At 44.8% G+C, this 19157-nt stretch overlaps 1 protein-coding gene across 1 annotated transcript; it reads right to left on the bottom strand.

The window, feature by feature from the left end:
* Positions 1-432: 432 nt before the first annotated feature.
* On the bottom strand, positions 433-18824 carry LOC126272455 (solute carrier family 52, riboflavin transporter, member 3-A-like). Its single transcript, XM_049975333.1, has 3 exons — positions 18778-18824; positions 10586-11804; positions 433-1199 (listed from the first exon to the last, which is right to left on the bottom strand). Exons 2-3 carry the CDS (start codon positions 11720-11722, stop codon positions 1005-1007), a joined length of 1332 nt encoding a protein of 443 aa, XP_049831290.1. The 5' UTR covers positions 11723-11804; positions 18778-18824; the 3' UTR covers positions 433-1004.
* Between the last annotated feature and the right edge of the window lie 333 nt (positions 18825-19157).

Here is a 19157-nt window from a genome sequence, read left to right as displayed (position 1 = left end):
GAGAGAGAGAGAGAGAGAGAGAGAGAGAGAGAGAGAGAGAGGAATCAGTTAATGTAATTTGCATTCTTTCAGTAATTAATGCTATATAAATTATACTCTTTCATATTTAAGAAAGAACGTTTTCAGTGCTCGCATAAAATCATACTCTAGCCAAAAATTTGTGTAAATAAACAGTTTAAACACACATCAGTAATTCTCAACACAACCGACTTTATTTCAGGAGAAAGGGAGTAACATTGCCTCTACGAACTTTGACAACTTTCTAAATGATATAAAAAGTCAGAGAGACAGCAAAACTAAATTTGAAAACAAGTACAAAATGTTTCTTCTTTTCTCCTCTTCCTATTCAATTTTTATTTCACAGCTTGAACTTTACTTAGAGCAAAATAAGTACATACTTATATCCCTTTTTTAAATTAAATTTTTCAGTGTCACACAAACCTGTCAGTCAATGTTTAGCACCCAGTCCTATTTAGATACAAATTATGTTAAGTATCCTATAAACTGATTAGCTGTTCATTATTGTAATACCTTGTACAGATAACCCACGGAACACACAACAAATAAAATTTACTTATACTATTGAAACAGATGACTGTTTCCCCAGAGGTAATCAGCCACCAAGCACAGATTTTTTTTAGACTAGGTGCATCCTCTGTCAGACTGTTGCATGTCTGTATTTCATCAAGCCTAGTTGCTCATACAAGCTGCACGCTTTCTGATGTGGAGCTGACAGCATTTAGGAGACAGGGCATGGAATAGCATTTCGCGTCCTCCTCATTTTAATTCACAGTATGATCTATGTCTTGCTCGTTTTCTTTCGTCTATGAATTTTATCCAGTAATGTTGCGACGTCTTATAGCAGCCCAAATAATATTTATCTGAAATATCAGGGCGCATATATTACGGATAATTATCTGTAGCTTCAGACATTCGTTGCTGTTTCAGAGCACTCTAACGCATGTTTTGTTTTTCACTGGGCAGTGCACTGCCTATTCTAAAGCTCAGCACGACGTGTACGAGTGGAAGATGTCAGCGAAGTTCACAAGCAAGAAAGTGGCCACAGAAGCTGTGGCAGCGCCGAGCTGCAACATGGCGCCACACCAGAAGAGGCTGCGGCCTCCTTCCGTCCGGAAGATGGATGCTATCGCGAGCTTGACGTACGTAATTGCTCCCGTGAAAATTACCCATGATATCACCTGGAATCAAGCAAACGTAGGTACTTGTAGTGTCAGGAAACAGTATCGAAGTGAGGAAAGGTTCTTCTATCTTCGACAGGTATACCCCGTGCAGGATAAGTACGGTGGACGATGCGCAGTGACCAACTTTCGTCCAAAGCACTGGCCGAGTTCAGTCGTTCTCAAGGGAAGACTAACAGTGTCTGAAACCTTTCGGCCGGTCAGCGATGACTGAAACGAGCCTGCAATCTTTCTCAAACCATTTTACAAAAACTATTAGATAAATAAATCATTTTTGATTTAATAATAGCTTTATACGTAAGACTCATGAAAGCTTGCCCATAGTTTCGTTAACGGTCATAGTTATTGTGATATTTACGTGGAAGTAAGACACTGCGCGAAATTCCGAAAAGTTTGTAATGAAAAACAGAGGTCGGTATGATTTTGCGTTTCGTGCATATTATATAACATGTTGTAGAGTGTGAACTTTAGTTAACATATTGAATTTTTCTTTAGACTTGGTTGGAGGTCTGTGTCACCAATTTCGAGATAATTGATCTGAAGTAATAAACTCATTTGCGATCGCGCCGCGCCAGCGATAAAGCCAGAGTGAAAAATCCACTACATTCCTCATCCGTCAAACGATTTGAAATACCGAAATCCGATTTTGGCGGCAAAACTTCATTATCTACCGTGTTATTCCACTAACTACGGACTTTTTCGATTAAAAATGCGATTCTTAAGGGGCATCGATAGCTGGTGAAACGAGAAATGCTGTGGGATTTGGAACAATATAAGTTAAGACATTACACGATATATATATATATATATATTGCAGTTGTGTCTGCGCAACATGTTAGTGAGGTGAGACTGAGCAAATTCCACTGTGTTTTACAAAAGAAACAAATTTTGACAAGGCAGCCAGAGAAATGTGTAATTTTTACTCAAAATTCACCACTTAAGTTGCTTCTCAGAAAGCTACATATGGCTAAAAACCAAAGCTAAAACAATCGGTGCATTTTCGTCAAAGTTCTCCTTAGATACTAACCAAAGCAGAGGTGACAGTCTTTTTGAATGGCCACCATGCAAATGTGGGCGTGAAGAGCCCCCACTTCATATTTACAGGAAACGTGAGCGTTGGCTCCAGAGCTGCACTTCCCCTCCATCGCTCAGCATTTCCCTTACCTATAACCCCCACCACTACCACTTTCTCCAGACGTGCGATGCCGTCTGTACACGTAGCGGTCCCGGTATTATGTGGGCACTATATATGACGGACTGGAAGAATTTTTGCCAAATAAAATCCACAGCGAGTGTTCAACACAAACGAAAGTAACATCAGCTTCCTAATATATCGCAACTGCAGATGTTTGGAGGCATTCTCCGGAAAAGTCGGCGATATTATTAATGTAGCAGATCGTTTCGCGTTCGGATGCTGAACGAATCACCAAAACGAGTACGGTACAACTGGCGTTCAGCTGAAGTCGTACGATTTGGTTGTGATAACAGATTGATCTGTAACTTAGCAAGATGTCTAGGTAAGACTGTAAGGTGACAATTTGATCGAGAGTCAGCAAATCCAACATATGCGAATTCCAAATAAAGCTTCTTGTAAAAGACTGACCTATAGCGTAGCCCAATGAGCCGTGTTTAAGCGGCCGATTTCGGAAACACTTTATAGACATGATATTGTTCTAGAGCGCACAAAATTTGAATAGTTTTGCCGAATTTTGTGAAAATTTTATTACTTTTGTAAAAAATATTTCCCAGTTTGCGAAAAAAATAAATATCGTATTTCTGAATAACTCCCCAAGGGTTCTACAGAAAATTCATTCCCAATTTTAGACAACATATCTAGTTTTGTACATCTTGAGTTACTACGCCAATGATAACTGTAACACATGGTGAGAAAATAATGGACACGGTGGAAACTAAAATTTTTTGCTGTCCATACTGATGAGAATTTAAACAGCAAGAAACTACTTTTGGAGCTCCTAATGAGATTTTTTGTGCAGATAATAGTTTAAGATATAATTGTAATAATGTAGACCCCATTTTTATCACATAAACACTAAATAGAGCGACGACTGCAGAGGGGCATCGAGTGAACGAACATAACGATATTTTTCAAACCAACATGAGTAGTATTGTTGTGTCCGTTCCTCCACGTGTTCTTCGTTGTATGATTGTTACCTACTTCATTATGAATTAGCTTTAAGCCTTCCGCTGCTGTGGACGTGTATACACGTCATGCCACGCCGTTACCCAAGTGTTGTGGACGGGTACACTCACGCCACTTGGATTTTCCAACACCGCTATGGACACTGTGGAATGTGTCCTGAGTAATCTACTCACTCCTGCGGACGAAGTACTTCCGTATGTCAGTAAATAAAAAAGTTTCGAGTATTTACTATACAACAAATGTGCCTCGTTGCGTGCTACCATTAGCAGTAAGGCTCGTTTCGATATCATGAACCATTTATGAGATAGGACGATTGGTACGACCACATGATTCGCGATGCGCAAGAACATGAATGGGCACGTCGAACACAACCGTCCTTCGGATAACACGAGAACGAAATGAGATATCTTTCTTCTCTAAATTTTAACTAAGATTTCGATAACTTATCTACATTTCATTTACTGCACTGTATGAGCTAAAATCAACCGTACGCAAAGTTTACGCTATGCGTTTTCAACCCTGCAAAATCTTTAAAATTTTGTGTTATGCTTTATTTACTCCTTACATTTCCGTTCGAGGTGATCAACGGATCACAATAAAACATCTCGTTGCACAGCTGGCCTCTCTGTTGGTAGTGTTAACACATTCGTCCCCCAGTTGGGATACTCAATGGTGTGCGCCCGCTGGATTCCTCACCGCCTAAGAGAAGACCGTAAAGAACAATCTGCGAGGAATTGATTGAGCGTTACGAGGCTGATCGTCACAATTTTTTGTCGAAAATCGTCGCAGGCTATGAAACGTGAGCTCATCGGTTCGAAGCGGGAAAAGAAGTCAATCCATGGAGTGGCACCACACCAACTCTCCCCCAAAGAAAAAGTTCACAGCCGCACCCTCAGGCAGTAAAGTCATAGCGACCCTCTTCTGGGACTCTGAAGGTGTTATTCTGTTTGATGTCCACCCTCAGAGTGCAACGATTAATTTAGAGTGTGTTGTACTACCCTCAGGAAATTGAACAAGCGACATCAGCTTGTTCACCTCCACAAACGAACTCTTCCTTCTCCATGACAACGCAAGGCATCACACAAGTCTACGCACCCGTGAGTAGCTCAGAAAACTTCACTGGACTGTTCTTCCTCACCCACGCTGTAGCCTGGAGTCGCACCTTCTGACTTCCATTTATTTGGCCTAATGAAGGATGCATTCCACGGGAAGCTGTACGTTTGTTTTTGTTTTGTTTTCTTTTCTGTTAGGGCGCAAAAAAAAAAAAAAAATGGGGTCATACGTGCCCAAGTCAGAACTATAGAACACAAACACAGAGACGAGGGAAACGACTATGTGTCTGTCCCAATGGACAGAATAGGAGACAGCTAAAAAAAAAAGGCACGTGGAAAAAAGGCTGCAAAAAAAATACAAAAATGGAGGTGCAAAACTAAAAGTTAAATGGCCTTCGCCATATTGCTTCGGCGGATAAAAAGTAACACGCTGTCGACAGCCCGCGCATCATTCGCTATAACGGCTTATAAATCAGATGGCAAACCCAAGGTGGAACGTAAATTGCCAAAAAAGGGACATTCTAGCAGGAAGTGGCGGACAGTCAAAATTTGGGCACAATGTGGACAAAGTGGTGGGGCAGCACCACTGAGCAAATGACTATGGCCAAAAAGGGAGTGCCCAATACGCGGCTAAGTTAAAATAATCTCCTCCCGGCGGGAGGGCCGAAAGGAGGTCGTCCAAGGCGCCAGGAGAGGCTTAAGCTGAATCTCATTCCCGTGAAGGGAGAGTCATTGGCGATGCCAAAGGGACACCTCCTCCTGACAGACGCCAATGCAGATATCATCGGAGGGAAGGGAGGTACTCGCGGACGGAGGTACGAAGACTGCAGCATTGCTGGCAGCGTCAGCAGTCTCGTTTCCTGGCAGACCCACAGAAACATGACATCGGCTGCACCAAGAGGGAGCAAGTGACAGTTTTCCTGGACCCACTGCACTAAGGGATGAGAACTGTTCAGCGCACAGACTTTGGAGGGCGCTGAGGGAGTCTTCTGAGCAGAGGACACAATTGTGTCGCCGGATATACTCCATGGCCTGATACAAGGCGAAAAGCTTGGCTGTAAGTACTGAGGAGTGTGCTGGAAGCCGATATCGAAAGACATGGGTGTCAATGACGAAGGCAAACCCAACCCCACGGTCAGTCCAAGAGCCATCAGTGTATACAAAGGTACTGTCGGTAAGTGCCATGCAAAGGTCGTGAATCTGAAGGCGATAGACTGAGGCTGGAGTAGTGTTCTTAGGAAGCGAAAGAAAGCAAAGGTTAACATGGGCTGCTTCACTAAGCCCAGTTGGTGAAAGGTCCACACCCACAGGGAAAGTTGCAGGTAGCGTGAAGTTAAGCCGCCGTAGTAAATGGCGAAAGCGGACTCCAGGTGGTAACAGAGATGAGGGTCGAGCCCCATACTGACGATCTAAGGAATCATGAAAGGAGGAGGCCACGCATGGCAGACAAACGGCATGTGTACTGCTCAGGAGAAAGCCACAGTGGTAGTTCAGCAGCTTCAGCTTACAGATTCTTAACTAGGCTCGTGTAAAAGGCGCCAGTGGCCAAACGGATGCCATGACGATGGGCAGTGGTGAGAAGGCATAAAAGGGATGGACGTGCAGATGCATAAACAAAGCACCCATAGTCGAGTTTTGAACGGACAAGGGACTGGTACAAACGGAGGAAGGTGATTCGATCGGCACCCCTAGAAGTATAATTGAGGACACAGGACATTGAGGGACTGCATACAGTGGGTTGCCTGGTAAGAGACATGAGAGGACCAAATAGAGTTTCCTATCGAGCATGAGTCCCAGAAATTTCGTAGTGTCAACGAACGGAAGGGCAACAGGTCCAAGATGTATAGACTGTGGGAGAAACCATACGTGCCTCCAGAAGTTCATACAGATGGTTTTGCCAGTGGAAAAGCAAAAGCCATTGGCGATGCTCCAGGAGTGAAGACGGACATTAAGACAGCGCTGAAGAAGCAACTCAGTGAGACAGGTGCTGTGGAGAACTGCAATAGATGGCAAAACCATCGACAAAAAGGGAGCTGGAGATGCCCAGTGGGAGACAGGCCATTATAGGGTTCATGGCGATAGCAAAGAGGATGACGCTCAGGACGGAACCATGAATAAATGTGTCCGACAAGACAGAATCCACACGCACCCTGGAAACTAGGTGTTGTTAAAATGCTCAAAGAAAACACGGCAGGCTCCCACGGAAGCCACACGTGTAAAGAGTAGAGATGATACCAGTTCTCCATCAGGTGTTTTAGGCCTTCTCCAAATCGAAAACACGGCCACAGGTCTGGGATTTCTGCAGAAAACCATTCATGACATGGGTGGACAAAGTAACGAGATGGTCAACTGCAGAAGGCTGTGCTCGAAATCCACGCTGTGCATTCGAGAGTAAATGGCAAGACTCGAGCCACCACACCAGCTGGGCATGAATCATACGTTCCATCACCTTGCAAACGCAGCTGGAAAGAGAGATGGGGTGGTTGGTAGAATGAAGGTTTTTGTCCTTACCGGGCTTAGGTATGGGTATGACGGTGGCTTGACGCCAGCGACCAGGGAATGTGCCCTCAGCCCAGATGCAGTTATATGTGTTAAGCAGAAAGTGCTTGCCTGCAAGAGAGAGGTGCTGCAACATCTGAATGTGGATAGCGTCTAGCCCTGGGCCGGAGGACCGGGATGAACTGAGAGCATGATCTAGCTCCCTCATAGTGAAAGCATTGTAGCACTCACGATTCGTAGAAGAGAAGGGTATCGCCCAAGCCGACTCCACTCGCTTCCGGTGGATGGAGGCAAGGTGATAGTAGGAAGAGCTCCAAATTCCGCAAAAGGTCGCCATTGAGGAGTAAAGCTGCCAGTCTGCCTTGGTAAGCTGCCATTTGGGGATGCATGTGGATGGAGTAGGAGTCAGCAGACGGAGAGCACACAGGAACTTGGTCGCTCGAGTAGGCGTCAGAAAGGACAGACCATTTGAGACAATGGGCAAGTTGGGCAGTGCAAAGGTATGGGTCCAAATTGGAATAGGTGTGTGAGGAGTCAGAAAGGAAAGTGGGTGCTCCAGTGTAAAGACAGAAGAGGTTGAGTTGGTTAAGAAGGTCAGCCAAGAAGGAACCACTGTGGGAGGTCCTGGCAGAACCCCAAACGGGATGATGCACATTAAAGTCACCGAGTAGCAAAAACGAGAGAGGTAACTTCCCAATAAGCTGAAGAAAGATAAATTCTTCTCGGGTTGACAGCCAAGTCAATGCGTTGTCCTCCAGCAACGTTTCAGACTTCGCCTGAAGATGGCAAGTAAGAAACTTGCTGAAACGTTGCTGGAGAACAACGGCTGTCAACCCGACAAGAATTTATCTTCAAGATTCGCCGAGAAAGCCTGCATTCTCATACAAGCTGAAGGAAGTCTGCCCTGGTGACATTGAAGTTCAGAGGTACATAAATGGTACAGAGGGAGAAAGTCAGGTGGGGAAGGAAAAGGAGAATGGCAACAGCTTTAAGACAGGTAGCCAGGGAGATGGGTTTACTATGAAGGTCATCCTGTATGAGCAGCATGACTCCCCATGAGATGAGATGTCGACATCGGGGGGAACGTCAAAACGAATCGGCAAGCAATGTGAAAACTCAAAGTGGTCTTGAGGGCGAAATTTCGTGTCCTGAAGGCAGAGTACAAGGGGATGCTGCGATGCTAGAAGCAACCATAAATCTTCTTTGTGGGACTGAAGGCCACGAATGTTCCATTAGAGGACAGTCACGAAGAGGAAGAGATGTAGGAGTGTCAACTCGGTGGCCCCTGAGGGACAGCCAGTAGAGGGTCGCTTCTACAGGGCACAGAAACAGGAGGATCCTACTCCATGGGGTCCACAGAAGCATCGGCGTGCTTATGTGGTCGGTATGTGAAGTCCAACGCTGAAAAACTGTTGGTGGTGCACACTGGCGAGACAGAGGCCGGCTGGGCTAAGTGACCACGTGGCGACACTGTTGAGTAGGGTCTTCGAGTTGGTGAAGGAGAAGAACATTTGTCTTTGGAGGACTTCTTCGAGCCCTTCTCGTTAGAGGAAGACTTGGGTGGTGTTAGACTGGAGGGACAGAGGAAGTCTTCTCGGGAGTACTCTGTCCTTTCCTGCCTGTCGGTTATGTAGTAGGTAGCTTCACCTCTTTAGGCGAAAGTTTGACAGTTTATTGCACAGCAGGACAGGAGGACAGCGATGCTACCTTGACACTGGGCGACTTCACAACCTCAGAGACAAATTTATGGTCGCATGTCTGTGTGGCCATGTTCTTCATAGAGCGAGAGGTAACTAGAACTGAAGTATAGGTGGCAGGCCAGTAACTTGCGAGCTACTGGGTAAGGCACTTTTACCTTTACCCGAATCTCTTTAACAGCTCACTCATATACACACACGGGACAATTCCTGGAGGCGGCGGCGTGGCCTCCATTGGAGTTGATACAGCAGAGAGAAGGAGGTGGACATTCGCTCTCGTGTGCATCCCTGCCACAGGTTACGCATTTGACTGGGTGTCAACAAGAAGTTCTAGTGCGATTGAACCAATGACACTGGTAGCAGCACACTGGATTCGGAATGTGCGGCCAGTCTGTGATGATTTCATAGCCTGCATGGACAGCAGCACCACCCTATCGAAGGTGAGGAATAGTGTGGGTAGTCACCAAGGAGGAATGGACCTTTTTCGTTACATGATTGACGGCAATGACACCCTGATCAGAGAGGTAAGAGTGTATTTCAGCCTTGGTTAGACCGTCAAGCAGATTAGTGTAAATTACACCATGGGGAGAATTCAAAGTTCTATGTCCCTCGACACGAAGAGGGTAGCTGTGGAGAAGCGAGTAGTAGTTGTGCTTGAGAATCAGAAGCCATCTCCACAAGCAGAGTGCCATTCCATAAACGAGAGCAGGATTTCACACCTTTCTGAATAATAAATGGATTGATTGTGGCAAAGGACTGACCATCTTCAGTACGTAATACCACAAATAACTTCGATGCAGTGGGAAGAGTCTCATTAGGTTTACGTTTAATTGGCGTCGAAGGAGAGGATGATTGACTCATCACGAGAAAATCCCCCATGATTGCCAGCGTCTCTGATGGCGCGCTCCTTTCAACTGGGGGCCCACTTCACAAGGGGTGATTGTCCACACCTCAGGTCACATCTCCCGAACACCTGACGGAGGGACCAATTGGCAAGTTGAGAAGGGTACAGCTCAGGCAGTCACCCCTCCCAGAACCTGACCTGTACCAGGAAGTACTTGCGAATCCTACCTGTCGACCCAGGGCTGGGAATTACGCCTTACTCAGTCACCTTTTACGAATCAGACGCGTGGGCCAGCCTTCAGGGGCGAACAGGGAAGAAGGAAAGGAGTGTCCTCAAACGCTGAAGCGGAGGAACTAGAGGAGAAGGGAAACAAAGAAAGGAAAAGGGAGCTAATAAGAAAGTTGAGACTGTTCGCAGGTAAGCGACAGAATGCAGAACATTTCCAATAATACTTCTGACATGTTCCCCGAAGGAGGGGAAAAAGAACAGCAGGAGGATAGACATACAACACAGAAGGGAAAACGTGCTGCAAAGGCTGGGGCCCATGGTAGCCAAGCATGAACCCGCCAAAGAGTGGCGAGCCCCCTGGGGGGGGGGGGAGTCTGTATGTGGATGATGGAGAGTTTATTAATGGAGCAAGATGTTGGCTCCCACATCGACCAGTAGAGTGGTACCATGTGGGCATACATGCCCTCCCAGTGAAGAGCGTAAGGCCATCGCACTGAATGGAGATTGTGTTGAAACATAGGGTTTTATTTCCAAAATAGTGGGGAATAATATGGTGTACTGAGTCCTGAATAAAACCAACCTCCTTTTAAAAGAGTGTTGCATTACTTATTGAACGCCCCTCTTATGTAGATAGCGACACCGGTATTTTTTTTTTTTACACATTGCAACAATAAATCGCTGAGCCACACACAGGGAAAGCTATATTAACAGTGACACCGTGTGTCGATAGTTTATACTTACCACGAGGAACTGCCCAATCGTGTAGCCAACCAGAGGTGGTGTCGGACTCATGAGTGCTAAGACATCGGTATTTTTTTTTTACACATTGCAACAATAAATCGCTGAGCCACACACAGGGAAAGTTATATTAACAGTGAGACCGTGTGTCGATAGTTTATACTTACCACGAGGAACTGCCCAATCGTGTAGCCAACCAGAGGTGGTGTCGGACTCATGAGTGCTAAGACAATGATGTAGACAGCAAAAATGCCGCTTATCACTGCGATCCCGGATAAAGCTGTCACTGACGTCCTTGGGTGGAAGAACTGTATGAAACACGCCAGTGGTTTTGCCATGGCAGACAAAGTCACCACCAAGTGATAGGCGACGTTACCGTATGGTAAGCAGGAGTAAGACTGGATGCTGGGAAGCACACCGTATCCAAACGCTGCCGCTGTGGAGACTAGCACCATCAGATAGATGTAGGTACAGCGGGAAAGTGGCAGCGTGCGTTCCACATCCGACTGCTCGCTAGATTCTTCTGGAGTGTTGTCCTCCGTGGTGTTGACTACCCCTCCTCCTTTCTTATACTGCACCATTTGGGACTTCACTCTCTCAGCTTTGCAGCTTTCCAGATTGTTCAAAAGTGCGAAAGAGACAGTGCTAATGATAAGTATTACGAACATAATTAGGATGAAAACAGTGGTTGAGAAATTTGGTGACGGTGTGTCGGACACAAGAATTGTATAGGAGTCGTCAGGATTACTATCATTTACGACTGTTTGATTCACACAGCTTGGATTACCTCCTACACCTTGTATAAGAGCGAGTACGCTTGGTAAAAAACCGCTGAGGCCCTCTCCGACAAAGTAGGATATAAGATACGTTTCCTTGTAGTTCCTCATGAAGGGCATGAAGAGCACAAGGCTGGTGCAGCCAACTAGAGCACAGAAAAACGTCAGAACGAACAAAGATGTGCTATGTTCTTCAGCGCCAAAGTACGTCGTCTCCCTATATAGCAGTGCCATCAGCAGGAGCGCAATAGCGCCCATTATTAAAACGCCGTAAATGATGAAGCTGTCTCTCAGCTTCCCTGGGAGAAACGTCTGCGACAGTCCGTACAGGATGGGCCCAATATTTGCTATTTGTATGATGATAGTAATGTACGAGGGCAGGTCCCATCCTTCCGGCTGCGTCTGGACTAGCAGTGGCAACTGGACGTACATTCCATTTACTGGCAGCCACGTACCAATTCCAAACAACGTCGCGAGGATGTGCACCAGTATTTGCCTGTTCGACAGTCGTTTCAAGAGGAATACCATGTCTATTTCACGTTGACTACTTCGTGGTCGATCAGGCGAGAGTAGGTGTCTTGCCTCCTTTATCTCCTTGTTTACAGGCAACCTGTGAAAGAAAAGAGTTTCATAAGCTACACTGGCAAAAGAGCTGCAGACTATTTAAATTATTCGCCATGTGAGGTTCAACATCCAAAGTTGTGTCATGGTTACAGGCACTGTCTGCAGGCACCAATTACAGCGCTCTGCCAGTGGATCCACTCCGACCATTATCCTGTAAATAATGCAGGTGGTTCCACCTTCAGGCACTACCTCAGATTCACAAAGATGAATCCACCTTCGGACGACTTCCGAACCCTATCCCAAATCCACTCCGGACAGCAATCCGTGTGTGTTTTTTAGCATATTGCTACAGTGGCTAATCTGGCCACGTTGTGTATCAAACCTACACACACTGATTTGTACCTGCAAGTCAGCAGCTGTCACCATACAGTGCAGAAGAACAGAGTTCCGAAGACATTGGTCCAAAGGACACCTTGTCTGACCCAAGTTAAACAACACAAACAGATCATCCAGGATCAGTGTCCTGCAGCAATGGTACACGGTCTAACATGTTCATAAGACCCTTAAACCCTCACTCCACCACATGATCTAGGAGAAGAGCAAGATGAAGCAAAGTCTGTGGTATACCTGGCATGTGCGGCATCTATTCCTGACAAAATCAGCAGTATTCTCAGGAAACACCATGTTAAATGTGTGCTCGGAATATGAAACATGACCTAGGACTACGAAACACAGGAATTAATAATTTTTTTTTTGCGACTGTGGCACGTAGTAGACCACAACTAGGACAGTGGATATCAGATGCAAAGAACATCACAAGTACACTTGACAGATAGGCGACTAAATCCACCATTTCCGAGCCCTATCTGGAACTGAATCATTCAACGAACTATGGTTAAACGAAGGTTCTGGCATTGACTACCAAACTCTGGGACAGTATTACAAGAGTGTCTATACAAATTAAGTTGACATAAAACCTCATTAATCGTGACGCTGGGTGACAAATGGGTAGAGCCTGGGACCGAGCACTGGAGTTGCTGAAAAGGCGACGGGGGCGGCATCAGAACTCCACATAAAGAAGAACGGAGCGTGTGAACATGTGAAATGAACCTCAAGCGGAGCACTAGGCGCACAGGACAGAAGATGGAACGTCGTACGGGGCTTCTAGCGGCAGCGGACAGCAGAGAGAACTCCTGAAAGCACAACGGACCGAAAACGAAAGCCAGGCCACAATCAGGCGCTTCGGACCAAAGATGGAACACCTAAGGACGCTGCAAGTGGGAGCGAGCCGCTGATGGAACGTCTGGAACGTACCTTGGAGGGGAAGAGCGTAGGTCTGAATACTGGACCCATTCAATTCGACCATCGAGTACAAAAGCTGCACGTTAACAGGCGCCAGGGCAAAAATACAAACATCCAAAAACGCACAAAAACTGATTGAGCTGGGTACCACAAGACCAGGAGTGTGGATACTATCTCGACATTTCACGAGAGCGAAACAGTACACCTACTCTACAAGGAGTAGAAGGACCTGCGTACTCTGCGGAGGAGAAGGCAGAACTAATGGCCAGAACAGTAGCAGCGTCTGTCACATCGCGTGTGATTACCTCAGACCCAGATTTCACACTTGCAACGGAGCAGGTGCCAGGCATGCTAGCACATATGAAATCACACGAGTTATTAAGCAGAACTCAGCTACGAAAGTTCCTGGTCATGATGGCATTCAAAACCGTGCCCTCAAGTTGACGGATAAAGCTGTAGAACACTTAACACATAATGCGAATGCCATCCTACGACACCAACACTTCCCTGTCTTCTGGAAGGCGGCCAAGGTCCTGATGTTCAGGAAGCCAGGAAAAGACCACTCTCTCCACAAAATTACCGATCTATGAGTACGCTGGTCTCGCTCAGTAAAATTGTTGCAAAGGTAATATTGAAACGATTCATTAGGTATTGCATTAACAACGACAGTCTGAGGCTCGAGCAATTCGTCTTCAGGAATTAACAGCCGACAACCCGACAACACAACTACTCTGCATAGGTCAACACACAGACGGATGCAAAAACATCCAAAGCAACGGGGGCGGTGTTCCTAGACATAAAAAAAGCCTCCGATCGTCTGACAGAACAGCCTCATCAAAATGTGTGTAAAATCTTATGGGACTTAACTGCTGAGGTCATCAGTCCCTGAGCTTACACACTGCTTAACCTAAATTATCCTAAGGACAAACACACACACCCATGCCCGAGGGAGGACTCGAACCTCCGTCGGAACCAGCCGCACAGTCCAGGACTGCAGGACCTTAGACCGCTCGGCTAATCCCGCGCGGCACAGCCTCATCTCAGACTCAGCGATGCTGGTTTTCCCGACGGACTCGTACGCCTCATACGCTCATATCTTAAGAAATAGTTTAGACGTTGACATTCAGGGCAAACAATTAACACGACATGGTATTCGAGCTGGAGTACCTCAAGGAAGCATCCTGGGGGCCCTCTTAACTTCTACGTTAATGATATCCCAACAACACAAAACACAGTGGTCGCCATGTACGCAAATGACAGAATCGTTCTGGAGCAAGATTGGAAACCTTCAAACATTAATTTTCGACTAAAGACAGCAGTTAGATCTGTGTAGCTTGGTTGGAGAAATTGCGTATGAAGGTAAACGTCGACAGGTGCGAGGCAGTTCTGGTTACAGCAGACCGAAACAACTTCGCAAACACCAGCACTGTAGACAAATAGCTCTACACACATGCCCCATACGTTTCCGGGAAAAAGTCAGATACCTCGGTGTCTGGGTGGATTGGAAACTTACTCAGGGGCAACCACATAAAACACGTTGATAAAGGAGTACACACGAGACTCAAACTGCTATACCCTATGCTAAACAGTGAAAGAACAGTAAATAGGAGGATGTCGAGATCCATATATAGACCATTATTAAACACCTAATGACATACGCAACTCCAGTCTCGGGATACGCAGCTCCAACATGTCTGTACCGCCTGCAGGTCATGCATAAAAAAGTGCTACGTATCATAAGCAATGTTCCGCGATACACGTGTACTGCGGACTTACATAATGACTACCGCCTCGATACTCTCCCGGGGATGTTTAAGAAATTCATTGCATAAATGTACAGGTACTCTAGGCACTAACAACCCCTTCATCCTGAATCCGGGAACTACTACAGAGCCTTATGTGGAAGCATAACCGTCCAAAACACTTTGCTTAGGGAAAATTAACCATCTAAAGAAGGCTTAAACTGAGCGCATGAACATCACTACATTGTGAATCCCTGTATTACAGCAAACCTGACTGGCATTGCCAGCTGAACTTATAAAGTCAACCAGACGACTTAAACGGCCGGACCGAACACATTAGATACAAATAAACCCCACACAACTCCACATAAGGAGTGGCCAATTTTGTAATCAAACAGACTAGTCATATGACGACACGGTATGTTATAGGAACGCTCACACTGCAGCTGGACGAGGAGATATCATCCGAAACAAGCTACAACGGTAATACCTCTCCACTAACGTATCCTAAGACCCAAGTATGAAGTGCCGCTACTGGCTTCTTTCCCATGACACTTTCCATGGTAATTTTTCCCCTCTGCCCTTAAAATCGCTAGTCGTCAGTCGCTTCTGGTCAACTTTCTCCTAGATGGGACCGTATTAGTGGCTGATCTTCCCGAGACGTACGGGCAACATCACAGACACGCAAAAAAAAATTGGATATTTGTGGTAAGATCTAATGGGGACTAAACTTCGACGGTCATCGGTCCCTAAGCTTACACACTAATTAACCTAAGTTACGCTAAGGACAACACACACACACACACACACACACACACACACACACACACACACACACACACGCCCGAAGGAGGACTAACCTCCGACGGGAGAGGCCGCGCGAACCGTGACAAGACACCCAAGAGAGCACGGCTACCCGGTGCGGCACAAACCCGCATCCTGTGAAGCCTATATTTGATTACTAATCACTTGTAGAGGTGACAGAACTTTTTGTGATGATGAATAAGCTACTGTACGCATGAAGGGGCTCCACTTCTCTCTCTGCATGACAGCCACCATCAGCAGCATCTGATGAAGACAACGACTCACGTTGGCGAAATATCGTGCAAGAACGACGCTGATACCCGGCAGTGTACCCAACACCTCATGATGTCAACAGATCCCCTGGAAAGTCTGAATAGTCAAGTAAAGACTCTACGGGAAGAATAGTGTACCGAAATATCAGGAAGCTGGACAACCTTCAACAGAAGAAAGGGGTGATATTGAGTTCTCCCAGTATTCTGCTGAGATGTCGAGATGGAGATGTAGTACCAGTTTTCTCCTGGATTACGCATCACATGAACTTCAGAGAGAAAAACAAGGTAAAGCGTTGGGTGAGTATCTCATTTGTGAGAGACAATTAGAGATATTTCTCAAGTGTGAGATCTGTATAAAACATGACTAAGAAGGGATATTGAACGTACCAGTTTGTTTGACCTGTGGGAGAGTATAACAGAGGTGCTGACAAAAGTGAACTGGCAGGCTCTTGAAGATAGACGGAAACTATCCCGAGTAGCCTACTAACAAAGTTTCAACATTTATCAATTGAAGACAAAGTCTGAAAATGGTGATCATATCTTTGACACTTTATTTTACTGGTACGTCTTGATCACAAAAACTTTTAGGCACGGTACTCTCGCCATTAAGCCTACAATTCTCATGTGTTTTCAAACGTATTAATAATATAACGGACAATCAACAGACAAAAATCGCATTGAGACATAGAAAGAAAACCTCCAATTTACAGGCGAAGAATTATGCAGGAATAGACAAAAAGCGGGAAGGCAAACATCAATCAGGGTGTTGTCACGAACATAAAAATGACGGATAATGAAATGGATATTCTGAATAAGGGTTTACATTTTAGTATTACTCCGAAATTGAGCCCAGGCGTAATTAGAAATACTATTGCGGAAATAAAAGCTGCTCGTGACGTGGCTAAACTCAATAAATTTGATCAAATGGACAAAGCAGTAAAATCTAACAAATGTGTATCCAAAGTAGGTCACTACGACCGTGAAAGTGCGAAATATTTAGAAGCACTAAAAAGGCTAAATCAAAAATTGAACCTGACTGGCATTGCCAGCTGAACTTATGAAGCCAACCAGACGGCTTAAACGGCCAGACCGAACACACTAGATACAAATAAAACCCACACAGCTCCACATAACGAGGGCTTTAGTTACGAGGGCTGACAGAGGAAATTCGGTTGTCGTAATTTATGATTGCGATTACATCAAAAAAACCGAAATGATTTCTTGCAGATAATAACATAGTTGAAGTTACGAGAAATCCTGTGAACAAATTTCAGTCAGATGTGAGGAAAACAATTGAGAACAGTATCTTTTTGTTTCCAGATGAAAAAGAGAAATCAAGATTAAAAATGATGAATCCGTCCATTCCTGTGCTTCGATCGCAGATTTAATGAAACAAGTGAGGGGAACCTATTCGGGCGATTATTAATAATATGTGGTGCCCAATTACAAATTGAACCGGGAATGCAACAATAAACTGAGAGGAGCGTGTACTTGTAAAAAATAGTATAAAGAATAGTTATGAATTTGCAAATGAGATTAAGAATGTACCAACCCCAGGTGGAGCTACATTGGCTTCCTTTGACATTTTTAACATGTATACCAACATCCTAGTAAACGATACGCTGGAGAAGAGGAAGAACTTGTGAACACATAACAAGATTAGTCAGAGCGAAACAGAACTTTTGGAAATTTTAGAACTTGTACTGTCATTTAATTATTTTAAGTTTAACGACAAGATTTTTTATCAGGAGTACGGACCGCAATGGGCGACTGTCTGGTACTTTAACCGAGATACTTGTAAATGAGCTAGAAAATAAATTTTTTGAACAAAATCCTGACGTCTGCGAAAAAACTATTACAGACGTTATGTAGACATCATACTATTGTACAAAAGTGACGAAAGTGAAATACGCGAGGTAGCAGGTGCAAGAAATAATTAAATTCACAGTGGAACTGGTATAAGGAAGTATAAGTTTATTTTTTATCTTGGGTTAACTAAAAGTGATGGAAGGTATAAGATTAACATAGTTATGAAGACGATGGCCACTGAAACGATTATAAATGCTAAATCCTGTCACCTCAAGAAGCATAAATGGGCATACTTCAGAGTTATGATCAGCAGGATGCTAAAACTGCCTCTCACCCCTAATGGGGGGGGGGTTGTTCGGGGAAGGAGACCAGACAACGAAGTCATCGGTCTCATCGGTTTAGGGAAGGATGGGGAAGGAAGTCAGCCGTGCCCTTTCAGAGGAGTCCAGTGTCTAACCACTGCGCCATCTCGCTCGGTCACCCCTAATGATGAGGTAGAAGAATTAAGTGTGATCAGACAAAAAGCCAAGGCAAACGAATATAAGGATTGTGATGTAATGAAACTTTATTATAAACTAAAATCAAAACTATGTGACAAGAAGGAGACAATAGAACCAGAGGGCAAGACGTTTGTTGCTATGTCATATAATGGCGCATTTTCTGATAGAATTGTGCAGGCTTTCAAAAAAAAAAATTGGATTTCAAACGAAAGGTACTGTTGGTTGTAGGCTACGCCACAAAGTTGGCAACAACAGAAGTAAATATTTGGAATGTGGTGTCTATAAGATCAGCTGTCAAGACTGTGACAGGTTTATATCGGTCAGACAGGAAGGAATTTCGAGACTCGTTTTAGAGAACATATGTATAACCAAAACAAGAGCGGTTTCGGTACACATTTAGACAGAGAAAAACATTCGGTAGAAAACATAGAGAATAATGTGAAAGTGTTGCATAGAGCGCCAAAGGCACAGTTACTGAACCTACTTGAAGAAATTGAGATTTATGTGCACAGAAAACGACAACCGGACTTACTCCTGAATGAACAATGAGTTTAAGCTAAATGCTTAATCTGATATATTCAGAGACCTACTAGTTTGAGCAGCGTCGTGTGCGCCGACCTCCGGCGACGAGGAGACTGGGCCTTTCTCCTCAAGTTCCGCCGCAGGAAAACAAGATCGTTATACAGAGAAGCCACGACGCGCCGCCATTGAGACCACACTCCGGATGTATTATCGACTATCGATTTTTTAACTTTTAATTAATAGTTACTACTTCGTTAATTGCCTTACAATTACGTTTATGGTGACTGATCTGTCAGGCAGGAAGATTTTATTTTATAGATGTTTTAATCTTTTATTTTTTATAGTGGCTTTTCTACAATTGTACATTTTACTTTGCCAGGCTAGGAGCTTCACATCATTAGTATTTGCACTTTTATGTGGATTTTAAGTATGGACCCAATTCCACGTA

Source organism: Schistocerca gregaria, chromosome 5 (assembly GCF_023897955.1).
Source record: "Schistocerca gregaria isolate iqSchGreg1 chromosome 5, iqSchGreg1.2, whole genome shotgun sequence".
In the NCBI taxonomy this organism is placed as follows: Eukaryota; Metazoa; Arthropoda; class Insecta; order Orthoptera; family Acrididae; genus Schistocerca; species Schistocerca gregaria.
The sequence above is the reverse complement of the archived record's forward strand: the minus strand, read 5'-3'. Positions and strand labels throughout refer to the sequence as shown.